This window comes from Diceros bicornis, chromosome 2, assembly GCF_020826845.1.
Source record: "Diceros bicornis minor isolate mBicDic1 chromosome 2, mDicBic1.mat.cur, whole genome shotgun sequence".
Lineage (NCBI taxonomy): Eukaryota > Metazoa > Chordata > Mammalia > Perissodactyla > Rhinocerotidae > Diceros > Diceros bicornis.
In genome coordinates, this window is record NC_080741.1 from 54,563,338 (window position 1) to 54,576,366 (window position 13,029).

Here is a 13,029-nt window from a genome sequence, read left to right on the forward strand (position 1 = left end):
GAGAAACACCTCTGTAAGGGATCAAGGATCAAGTGTCTTCCACATTTCATCCCAATGACCACTCCCTGCACTCCAGCCCAGGCCCCAGTATCTGAACTGTTACAAGATCTATGAACATTTGTATTCTTATTGTTTTGAATAAGTTATACATTCACAAGGCTCAAAAATCAAAATGATTTAAAGTGATAAACAGTGTGAAATGTCACTCTCAATCCTGTCCCCATCTACTCCGTTCCTCCTAATTCCCTCACAGGTAATAACTATTAGTAGTTTCTTGTGTATCTTCCATTGTTTTAAGAAAATAAAAATGTGTATTCTTATTTTCCCCCTTTCTTACACAAAGGTAGCATGCCATAGATACTGTTATGTACCTTGCTTTGTTAAAAAAAATTTAATATACTTTAGAGATCTTCCCACATCCATATGTAGAAAGAATCTTCCTTTTTTAAATAGCTGCATGACATTCCATTGTGTGGATGCACCAGTGTCTTTAACCCATCACGAACTGATCGTCAGTTGGGTTGTTTCCAGTCTTCTGCTCTTAGAGATAATGCGGTAATGAATAACTGTATATGAATGTCATTTAGTAACTGTAAGATAAAATCCCAGAAGAGGAATTGCTGGGTCAAAGGTTAAAGCATTTGTCATTTTGCTCTTTTTGGGTGAACCATTTTATATCCCTACCAGCAACATCACAGCTTTTTAGCTGGTGTCTCTTTCTAATCTGGAGTAGTAGATCTTCACCCATTTAGACTCAACACTCCCTTTACCACCCTGACACGAAATTCTGAGACAATATAACCTAATTAAAAAAAATTAATATGATGCTTTATCTGGTAACATCAAAGAGAAATAAAATAAAAGTAATTCATAATAAAATAAGAGGTCTTTCACTATGTGAAATGCTCCTGCAAGATGTAACGAGGTCGTCAGACGCTTGTGCCTATATGCAGACTAACTTTGAATGCCACACCCTCAATGCAGACTCATCCTGATGTGCTCTCTTGGTGACTCGGGATCCATGAGCACAGCTCCAATTGGAGAAGTGATTTTCCAAAATGGTAAAACAAACAAACAAACAAACAAAACCCTCTTGGTAAGGTTTTAAACAAAACGGAAGACAACCTTCCCTTTATTTAGGTAGTAATTGCATTCCTGGAAAATTCAATGTTTACTAAAACCATGCAAAAACTCCTTTGTATTTATATATAAAATGGGTTTAAGTTCTCGATTCAGATGATTATAAGTAGATGTTTCTCCTACCTGAACGTCCAGTGGGTCATTTGAAAGTCCTATGGGATACAGGACAAGCCTTCCTTGTGTGAGACTGTCCTGCTCCCATCCACTAAATGCCAGTAGGATTCCGAGTCATTGTGACAAAAAGAAAAGTCCCAGCTGTTCAATATGCCCCCAGGGGCAATGCTTTCTCCTGCCCTGAGAACAGCTGCTTTGGGGTCTCCTCTGGAGTCCGTTCCATAGGCCAGGACCAGGTAAACACTTCTAAAACATGCACCTCTGTTTCATCATATTTCACTTCTGTTTAGACCCCTCCAGCAGCTCCTCATTGTTGCAGGACAAGTGCAACATCCCCAGCTGACGGGACAGAGCATGCAGGTCTGGCAATGAAAGGGTCATTTGCTGAATTCAATGCTTCAGTTGAGGGTCGGATGTTGAAATACAGGCTTTCAGGTGAAAATGGCAAGTAGGACCCCGTGCCTGGTGCTGCACCTGGCAAACTGGAAGGTTCTCCTGGTCCCTTGTCCTGATGTGGCTGCACGAACCCCCTGGTCTGAAGTTAGGAGACCCTCCTTTAAGTGGTTGGGTGTCTTTGCACACCGAACTAGCTAAACCCTTCTGGACCTCTTCTGTTAAATAAGATTATGGGACTAGATAGCTGACAGATCCCTTTCAGCACTGATTTTTGTGATTCTGGAAAGACTGTAGAGTGTGCAACTGTTAGGACCCCAAATCTTTGTGACACTTTGAATTCTGAATTTATTAACATCAGATAGTTTAAATATTTTTACTTTTGAGAGAGTAGGAAATGTTTAGTGGGATATAAATGTATTATGCATAATAACCTATAAAGATGGTCCGTGTGTGAGTCATAAATGCTCAAGATGCCACCCTCCTGGGACAGTTATTCCCAGTGCCGGGCTCCTCTCTTGATTACTCTCTAGTTGCCCGGAAATGCCTGCGAAGCTCAACTATGTCAGGCTGGCAGAACATAATGACTTATCATAAAATGTCGTTGTGACCGTGGTGCCCAAGTGGCCCTCAATGTAGTCCAGCAGTCAAGTGGTTGTTTATACATGACTAGGCTATAGTATTTTGCTGTGCCTCAATTTTCCCATCAGTTAACAGGGATAACAATAGCATGAACGCTGCAGGTACTTTTTCTTCATACACACTATAGTTGACCTCTTGTCAAAGTTTATAATTATGCATTTATCATTATGGCTTTTGTAGTAAAGCCTGTCTCCCTCGATAGTGTATACATTCTAGGAGGACAGGTGTCTGATTTGTTCACCACTGTGTCTCCAGCACATTCCACTGTCCTATCACACAGATACTTAATTACTCACTGGATGAATGAGGGAATGCATTTTAACATATAGGTACCAGATACCATATAGGTAACAGATTGGAGCCTTACTAATAAGGGCTATATGCTTTCATTCCCTCACTCACTCATTCATTCTCTCATTTATTCATTTAGAAAGAAGGCTCCTGGGGTCTGACAGGAAAATTAATTTTCTCCCAGCCCCCAATTTGAGAGGCAAAGTCATCCCGACCACTTGCCCCGGGGTCAGGCGGCGCTTGGCTCGGTTTGGAACTGCTAGCACGCTTCCGTAGACGGGAGCTGTGCACAGAAGCGGAGAATTCATTATAACCAGTTAGTCATCCGTGGAGACTGTAGACGCTGCCCGTGGGCGGGACGCACCTGGCGCTTCTCGGGTGGGGCCTGCTCCCCGCGCTGCGCCCTGAGGTGGGAGCGCGACCGGCCACGGGAGCCCGGGGTCTCCCGCACTCAGAAAAAGCACCAATGGCTCCTAGGCGGTCCTCTCCCCGGCAGCCAACTCTGAGATCTAGCCCAACACCTGCTCGGGTAACTTTTTCCGGGGACTGCGGAGCAGGGGAGCTAGGCTGGGTCTTCACCCGACATCGCCAGGCAGAAGCTGAAGCCCACCTTATTCACTTCCCTGACACCTGAGGGTGCTGAGGCTGAAGGCGGGCGACAAGACAGCACGCAAACCCTTGCTGGGGAGGCGTGCAGATAAGGCGAAGCCGGCGGCGGCCGCCCTGGGAGACCCCGCGGCGTCAGGAGCGCAGGGCTCGCCGGGGTCACTGGAGTTGCGCTCTGCCGGTCGAGGATGACTCAGCCTCACTCGGGTCGGTCCTTACTGCCGTTCGGCGCGAGGGTTCCACAAAGTTCCCAGTCACACCTCAGCCCTCTCACGGGGGCCAGGGGCTCTGAAAGCCGGGTCCCGGGGGGGGGGGAGCGGTGGCGAGAGAGTCCCGGGGGAAGCCTGGGTCTGTGGGCGCCCAGGGCTTTCACCGACTTCGTCTCCCCTCGCCCCTTCCTCTGTGGGCAGCTCCAGGGCGCCTCCGCCGGCGCTCGGCGGCCTCTTGCCCGGGGGTGGGGGTCCGAGCGGGCAGCGGGTGACCTCTAGGGCCTCAGAGGAGTCTCATTCCCGAGACCAAGGAAGTCCACCAGCCAGGACGGTCTTGGCGCCGCATTGGCTCCCCTCCCAGCCCCGACATCTCGGCCACCGCCACTCGCCGCAGCCGCGCGGACCCCGGGCCTCTGTCCGCTCGAGCGCGAGCTGCTTCCGAAGCTCGGGCCCGGAGTCGGGAGCGCCAGGGACGGCCCCGCCGCGGGCCAAGCCGGGAGCCCCGCGCTCGTGCGCCCGCGCCGCGGCGGCAGCGCCACCCTCCGCGCCTTCCCCTGTCAGGCGCTGCGGCCGGAGGAGCAGCTGCGGGCGGCCACGCAGCAGTGCCCTCGCCCGAACCCGCGGAGCCCCCGATCCCGTCCCCACCCCGTTCCGTCCGCGTGCGACCCCGGCCGCGCCGCGAGCCGCGGCTCCTTCTGGAGACTTTTGCCTCCTCACGCGCTCCTTCCCTCCGGAATATTGCGCGGCGGGGTGGGGGGTCGCGCCACTTCTAGGCTCGGCGGCACCCGACCCCGCCGCCCCTGACTCGGCCGGGCCCACGGGCGGACTGGGAGCGCGGCGCCGGCTCGGAGCTGCCACGGGCAAAGTGCGGGGCGCCGCGCCGGGCCCTCGGCCTCCCTCCTGCGCCCCCACCCCCTCCCCTGGCTCGGGTCGCCAGGCCGGGGCACGGCCCCGGGCCAGCGCAAGAGTCGTGCCCGCGGCGGCGGACTGCGGAGTTGTAAAGAACTCGGCGGCTGCAGTGGGCCGGGCGAGGCAGGGCGCGCTCCGCCTCGGCCAAGGACACTGGAGTTTGCGAGTCCCCGCCCGCGCGGCGCCTCTGGCCCTCCCGCCGCGGCCCGCCGGACTCCCCGGGGCCGCCGAGGCGGGGCCGGGCGGCCGCCGCTGCGAGAGGCGCATCTCCCTCCCCCCTCCCCCGCCTGCCTCCCTCTCCACCCCTCTTCGCTCCCTCCTCCTCTCCGCCCTCTTCTCCCCCGCCCCCCCGCTCCTTTTTCTGCTCCCCAAGTGAGCCCGGCGCGCGAGAGGCAGGCGGGGCGGCGCGGAGCAGGCAACCCAACGCGCTCGCCCACCGCCCTCTCCGCGCAGCTCCCCGCGGCCGCTCTTGTCGCCGGCGCCGACGCGTCGCAGGGAGCCCAGCATGGCCGGGCCGGGCTCGCAGCGCCGCGCGTCCCGGGGGGCCTCGGCGCTCCTCGCCGCCGCGCTTCTCTACGCCGCGCTGGGGGACGTGGTGCGCTCGGAGCAGCAGATCCCGCTCTCCGTGTAAGTGCCGGGTCCTGCGCCGCCCGGGGAGGGGACCTGGCAGCCCGCGACCCACTGTGCCCAAGTTTGGGCGTCTGCAGGCGCGGCCGGGCAGGACCTGCCGCGGGCATCGGCTTCGCCTCTCGCACCTGCCTTCCAGGAGCGGATAGGGCGGCGAGGCTGGGGTGGGATGCTCTTGCCCCCTCCTTCGGGTTGGCGAGTGAGACCTGGAGAGGCTCACCTCAAGTGACAGCACCAACTTTGAAGCCTGTTTACCGAATCCAACTTCCACGGGCCGTTTGTTTACCCCCTCTTTGCTATCTTGCCATCTCACTTCTTTTTTGGGAGGGGGGATGGGTGGATTTCTTCCGACTAGTATTTGCCAGGTGATGCCTGGTTTGGGTGGGCAAGTTCTCAAGCAATTGTGCAAATAAAACCCAGTGATCTTTTTCGAGAGCCCGGGAGACTTTGCGCATTCTGAACTATGTGACCCCCCTTGGGCCCCCTCCCGCGCAGCGCTCTGCAGTTTGGAGCTGGCAGTTTCTGCCAAGGCGCTTTTCCTATCTTCTTCTTTTTTCTTTAATGTTATATTGTCCGGCTTCTTCCCCACAGCCCCATGTCTGCGTGTGCGTGCGTGTTGACTGTAACACGGGTGTTACATTTGTTCCTGTGCCCTTTCTCCCTGCAGGGTGAAGCTCTGGGCCTCGGCGTTTGGTGGGGAGATAAAATCCATTGCTGCTAAGTACTCCGGCTCCCAGCTTCTGCAAAAGGTAAGGTTTCTGTGGTAGCAGGAAGCGATGATTTTTCCAGCACAGAAAATGGAGGCAGATTTAGTTTTCCAAACAAACGTGAACCCCTAGCAGCATCAGTTATCAGAGGTGTCTCTGATCCCCGGGTTTCTTGGCAATGTACCGTGCAGTGCCTTCTCCCTACCAACCGGTTATTTTTAGATGACACTTGATTCTAAACACAAAGGAAAGCAGGATACTCACTCGCACTGTCCTGGCTGGGGCTCGGAAACTGAGTGTTTTTGCATGGCTCTCCTCTCAGTGTCGGTATTGCTGTTTCAGTGTGAGAGCAGATGCTCCTCTGGCCAAAAAATGCTAACTTCATCCAAGGGGCAGAATCAGTGCCTATTTTATGGTGTCTTTCACCTCGCCTGCGTTGGAGGCTGGGTTCAGTGTATCACAGAGAGATGCTGCACGATTGTTTCTCATCCCTGCAGTTGTACAATCCCATTATTCCCCAATCATCTAGACCCAGGGCTGGGATGCATTACATCATTACAGATAAGGAGAATGAATGTGGTTATCTTTCCACTCAGCTGCACTGCCGGGTAATAACCTAGGAGAGTAGTCCACAAACTTAAGATATTGGTCTGCATCCATATAATTCTGGAGAGTAATGAGAATGGAGAATTGATTATTAGGTTTTATCAGAAGCTGCATCAATTTTAATTCAAACAGGCAGCATTATGCTTAAAATTACATTGTGAGATATATGGTTTTCCGCCTTCCCCTCTGAGAAATAAAGAAAAAAAGAAAAATGGGCTGGGGAGGAGAGATTAGAGGAGTTAAAAGAATTTCAAGTTAGCAAATCAACACGATTAATCCAAGTATTCTCTGAAAGATAGAAAATAAAATTGGCTTTTAGGGGATAATTCTCTGCAAATGGGTACAAACAGCTTAAATTAAGTTAACTTTTAAGCATTTTTAAATGTGCTTTTTGGGCCAATGTAACATATGTGTTATGCATGCTGCCTGGTAACCAACTACGTGTTTTATTTATGGCATTCTGCTTCAGAGAGTAGCATTTTTGGGGACATTATATGAAACAGTTTGTCACATGAAATCCGAATATCGTAATAAAGCATCAGCTCACAATGGAATGACAGAAGTGATTCTGGCTTAAAAATTGCCAATAGCCATATTCTTTGAAACTGTGGAAAGGTTGTTCAACTCTGTTATTTGGGGAAGGAGTTCATTGAATTATAGGCAGTTGATAAAAACTTGAGGCTATGATGTGCCTTTATGGAAGATGATAATTTACATACCTGTGACCCACCTCCCAGTTTATAGGAATTGCCTCTTTTGCTAGTATTCTTTTAATCTTGACTAATCTGTACCCTGCTTTGGCATTTTGCCCACATGTCAGATGTTTTATGTGAAGAGTTCTGGACTATCCCATTGCCTGTGCATTTTCCTTATGCTTTTAAAGAAGAGAACATTTTGTATAACTTGAAAGAGATATTTCTCATCTGCATGTTGTAGTTTAGTTGTAGCAATTCTGAAAGAATCCCTTCAGAGCCTGTGAATGTTTTTTGGTTGTGCTTACATATCTTCTATCTTATATTTTGTAGGACCACATGAAATATGTTTTTTCCTTTTCTCTGAAGTTAACACGCACACACACACACGCACATTGCTCAAAACCCCATCAACCATGTTATTGGCTACTCTATAATAGCAAATTGTAAACAGCTAAAATGCTTCTCTTACCTTCTCATCAGCATCCTTTCTGATATTGAATTCACAAGCCTAGCTTTGCTTTTGTCATGTTTGCAGCTTGACAATTGTGTAATTATTTCCAGCTGTTTATGGCTTTGTTGTCATTTCTTGCAGTTGCCTGGCATTTTGTAATCAGATGCAAGGGGAAGGTGAGGTGTTGCTTGGCATTAGGTTCCAGGGTGGGTATCTGCTCTCGCACTTGGATTGCAGTCATCTGGAGTCCTCAGATACCCATGGCTTTGGCTTGCTAGGCAAGGACTTCCGTGGATGATGGGCAGGGCATCTCAGACAACTTGGGGAGCATTTTTGCAGGTATCTTTTGGCTGTCTTGGTCCATGGGCCCCAAATATGACTGTATTTTAAAAATGAGCAAAGAACATTTATTTAGAGAGGTTCTGAGGTGCTCAGAGTGTGGGAGGCATAACATCATTTGGAAAAGCAAGGAGACAATTGGCTTTCTCTTGCTTATTTTCAAGTTTCTGGCCATTTGCATGAGGAATTACTCCTTTAAGTCAAAAGTCTCTGCATCCTTCCATCACATCACTGCATCCTTAACAATTAAGATTCTCTCAAAATGAGTTAGAAAACTTGGTTGGAAAATGCATTAACACTGTATTAAGGAGACTCAAAGGTGACAATACTGTGTTGCATAGTAGACTGTAATTACACTTTTAAGGCATGGACACTTAAACTTGATTTTCAGTTAACTAAGGTATACTGTATACCACCATATAATTTTATGTATTCTGTGTAGTTTCTCTAATTGAAGTTTGATGTTGTGATCAATGTCGTATGCTCATTTTTAGAATGGGAGTTCAGTAATTTTTGCACTAAGGCAAAAACTTTACAAAGTAGTTATTGTGAATATAAGTTAAATAATAATTCGCCATCTGTTTTAAGATGTTTGGAGACTGGGAAAACTGCCATTTTGGTAACAGCTTTTCATTAGGTAATATAATTTGAGGTAGCAGTATTATCAGTGACTTCATCAATGTAAATACAAATATTTAACAATGTATCTTATTGCCATGGCTTCAGAAAGGGGAATATTTCATTTGTTGTTTCTATATTTAATACCATGGCTTTCACTACTTCAGCTTATGATAATATATTAGGTATTCACTGCCCGACTTTCCCTATTTGTTCTTCTTTTTGTCTTTGTTGAGCACAGGAATAGCAACCTATTAGTTCCTTATAAAGAGGAAGTTTTTGATTTCATAAAATGCAGTAAGCCATGTTTTAGCAAAGTTGAGTGTTTCAGTACAGAGTGGGAGAACGCGGGGCTTGTATGTTGGAGTTGGAGTTAATCTTGAGAGATTTTACGGTTGTTACAGAACAGCGGGCCCCGAGAGGAAGGGCTGGTGTGCTGATGTGTGCCTGCATGCTGCCCTCCTTAGCTGGCAGATAGTGCAGGGGTTTCAATTCGCTTCAACTTTTAATTAACTTTCCTATTTGACATATTCATGCCAGTATTCAGCTGCTTCTATCTTGCTTCATTTTCCCCAAAGAATGTGCTTTGTTTGGGTTCTTTTAGGGAGGCATGGTTTCATTACTTCTTTATTTGGGATTCAGCGAGAAGCATTGGAGTAGGTCTGGTAACGTAGGCTGTTAAACTCATGGGCTCCACACCCCTAACATTCACAATAAAAGGCATTAAACTGGTGTGACTCTCATTTTATCCTCCTTAGGGAGAATTTGGTGGGAGCTGGGTTTTTCATTCTAGTTAGTCCTGCATTCAGGGAATGCATGTGCCTGGGAATGAAGGGTTCCAATTACATTTTCCAGAATTGTGTTGATAAATACACAGCGGAAATACAGGTAATGTGTGTCTCTGCCATTAATGCTAGAAAAGGATTGACATTTACCTTGGACTTCTCATGCAGCACTTACTGAACGTGCGTGCACTTCTTGAAGTGCACAATCAGGTTTTTGCGTATCAACTATTTATTGAGAGGGCGGCTTTAATACATAAACTTGATGTCTCTTTCCACAGGACAGAGTCAGCAAAGTAAAAGGTTGGTTCTTTAAGCCATTTTGATAATTATGACTTTTCATCAACGTGGAAATCGATGGACTTTTAAATAATTAAAGAGGAGTCTTCACTTATCAGGAATTGGGTAGCATGCAGCCTCTAGGAAGCCTGACACTCTACAGATTGCTTTTAGAAGAATGCGCTCCTTCGCTGAACATTTTTGTTGAATAAATACGGTTACTTGTCATCCTGCAAGATTAACGCGTTCAACCTATGCTGTCGATGCTTTAACTCACGGCATCACTTCAATTACTGGACTTCTCCCCAGCAGATTATTTTTAAAAGTCTTGAAATCTGGGAGATGACAGTTTTCAATATTTCAGGGCAGTTTATTGGTCTCATTAGCCCAATCACCAGGACATCAGCAGAGCAGGGTAAACCAGTTAGAATTCAGTTCGTGCATCTTACCCATGCATGCATCTGATTGCATTTGTAAACTCATGCATGGTCGCTGGCTGACCAGGTAAAGTTCTTTTTGTATGGCTTTGCTAAGTTTTTGTCTGAGCCTCTTTTGCTCATTTCTTTTTCTTTCCTTCATTTCCTTTTCTTTCCTTTTATATTTTATTTATTCTTATATCAGTGTGCTTTTAGGCAAACACACGGTTACCAAACCGTGTAATAATTAGGAAATCTGTCAGGCATGGGCAAGCAGAATTAATGTTTCCTGGTTGTGATGAAGATGTAGGTGTGTGTCAGGATGAACAGAAGTAAAAGAAATGTGAAATCATGACCCCAAGCACCCGTGGCCCTGCCAGATGTTGTCCTGCAGTTTGAAGCACATATTCACGGAAGTGCAAGTTTGGGATTTTAGCCCTTCTCAGCCTTTGATTGATCCTCACTTGGTGTTGAGTGCTCCCACTTATGTTGATCAATAAATGACTTGGTGTGTTGGGTGTGCTTAAAGAAGCATACATTCTGACAAGGATCCTTTGTTTCAAGTCTGTCATTAATCCAGATTTATCGTCACAGATGCCACAAATGGCCTTTTTCTTTATTTGAGTACACGTCCTCTGGCAGAAGTGAGTGGTGTTTATTTCAGGGGCCCCGCATCTTTTGCAGTCACAGTGCTTGTTTAAACAGCCTCCCGATTTGAGACCCCAGCATCTTCTAGACAAAGACTTTTAGCAGATTGTGTGTTCCCCGGGACACTATGATTTCACTTGGAGGTTTGCTATGGCTAAGACTGAGAAAAAAATTAAATAGATGTTGTAAATGCCGGTCTATGAATTAGCATATGAGATTTTTCCCCTCTTTTCGTGTAATTTTTATACAAGAGACATAATGGCCTGTGTCGTATCTGGAGTGACTGCAGTGATGCTTTTGTGTATCATTCAATGAGAGGAACATTTGCTCGTGTCAGTTTCTGGCAACACTGGTAGAATCTTCATCAACCATCTTTGGTCCATTAAACCAAAGTTAGCTGCTCCTTCAAGGAAAGAAAATGATGTAGAGGAAGAGGAGGGTGCTTGACTTCTCGTGATTTCCCTGAGTGTTTAGTGACCAGCAGACTGAGGTGGTTCTTCTGGAACGTAAAGCCAGACTCAGAGACCCCTCTACCACACAGTCCTCCACTGGGCCGCGTGCACCCTTGGCAGATTATGCATCTGCATAGCTGATGTGTTTTAGGGGGGTTCTACGTGTGTAGCTAGCATGTCTGCTTTTCAGAAGGAAATTATTTTACAAACACTACTTTGAAAAGGGTCCAGTATGTTTTCAATAAATGGTAAACATTTCAATTTCCATTTGCTTTGAGCAACACTCATTGGGTGCTCATTCCAAGGCTGTCTAAATAAGGCATTAAATTTATAAGATGTATTAAATATATATGTTGCATAGCTTCCTGGTTACCCCAAATCAAGATTATGAAAATAACTCAGAAGTCAGGCTACTAATGGGCGGCATTTCAAGGCCATATTGGAAAGGAGAGCATTATCTCTTGACAAGGAATAGACGGCTATTTCTCCACTTTGTACACTTCAGAGTGTTTGTCTTGCCACCCAGTATTGAGAAACAGTACCCTCCCAAGGTTAAAAGAGCTGTTATCCATGTAAATGATCTGGACAGGCAAGCTGGGCGGGGCCGTAAATGGCCGGGGGTTCGCAGAACAGACCTCTGGTTATCCATTTTAGGTGAGCAACTGCCGGTCGATAGTCGGGGCTTCCACGTCATTACCGTTATACTTATTAAGTTTGTGTGTGTGCGCGTATGCCAATAAACGTGGATGCCGCTTGTCACAGAATGTGCCAGATGCTGCCTGCTGATGGGGAAGACTGTTCTTGTCCTCTGGGCTGCTAGAGACAGTGGCTTGAAGGAGCTGGGAAAGAACTGAGTGACCCAGTCCACCAGGCAGAGGTTGGTCCAGCATCCGCGATTTTGTGGGCACCTGGAAACTGAGGATCTCCTGAGACCAGGATCAGCTACATAATTTGCAGGGCCCAGCGTGAAAGGAAAACGTGGGACTCTTGTTAAAAAATTATGAAGAATTTCAGGATGACGACAGCAAAGCATTAAAGCAAGCACAGGGTCCATTGGGCCCGGGCACAGCCGCCCAAAGGACAGGCCGTCCTCGTTTTGGCTTTCTCTTTTCCCTGCTGGATAGCTCATCCTCACAGCCTAATTTAACATTCCAGGCTGCAGTCAGGCTAGGGGGCTTCCTTTGCCCATCTTTGTTCGTGGTAATAGGTGGAGAGCTTGGAGCATTTTCAGAGACGCACATCTTTGGAGATGCAGTGTTGTTAAAGGAAAGGTCACTGCCCTAGGAGCATTGGCATCTGTCTTCTCATCTTTTCTGTATGCATTTCCTGAGTGGCCTTGGACAAATCATTTACTGTGATAGTAAGAACAGGTAGCGGTCACTCTGCAATTCCTGCATTCCAGGTACTATGATAAGTACTTTGTACAAATCGTCCCAACAACCCAATGGGGCAGGGACTACCAGTCACCCTACTTCGCAGATTTAGAAGCCGAGGTTTACAGAAGTTAAGCAGCCTCCCCAAGGTGACCAAGCAGGGCTTCCAGAGTCTGCTCAGCTGGCTGTGATGCTATGTTCCCTTTGTGTGACCTTTTTCGACCTCAGTTCCTGTTTGAAAACAATGTGAATAAGACCTGCATTTCTCTACCTGATGGTTGTTTGGGAGGATTCAATGAGATAACATCTGGGAAATTACATCAGAAACAATTAAAGCCAGGGATAACAGCTGAGAGGACACGTTTTGGAGTCAGATGGACTTGGCTTCGAGTCTCAGATCTGCCGTATCCTACCTGGGTCACCTCGTTGTTTAATATTTCTGAACCTGTACCCTCAAATGGGAAAGAAGACCAGTACCTTCTACCTTACTGGCTGTTGTGAGGATTAAATGAAATAAAACATGCAAAGCACCTAGCACCTTGCCTGGCACATAAACGCTTCCTGCCAGCAAGTTGTTGAGGTCATGATTGATGGCATGATACAATGACAAGCTCTGCAGACAGCCTTCATTGAGCATCTGTGGGGCTTCACATATGCAGATGGGGTGAGTAAACGAGTAAGTGCATGAATGGGGGAGTGTGTGCTGGGTGCTGGCATGTAGGAAGGTGATCC

The 13,029-nt window shown here is 47.6% G+C and overlaps 1 protein-coding gene across 1 annotated transcript in view; it reads left to right on the forward strand.

The window, feature by feature from the left end:
* The first annotated feature begins 4,728 nt into the window (after positions 1-4,728).
* Positions 4,729-13,029, forward strand: part of CACNA2D3 (calcium voltage-gated channel auxiliary subunit alpha2delta 3) — an 853,260-nt gene continuing 844,959 nt past the window's right edge. Inside the window, exons 1-2 of the mRNA XM_058561298.1 lie at positions 4,729-4,931; positions 5,599-5,680. Of these exons, the coding sequence (XP_058417281.1) occupies positions 4,810-4,931; positions 5,599-5,680 (204 nt within the window). The 5' untranslated portion in view covers positions 4,729-4,809. The remainder of the gene's footprint in view (positions 4,932-5,598; positions 5,681-13,029) is intronic.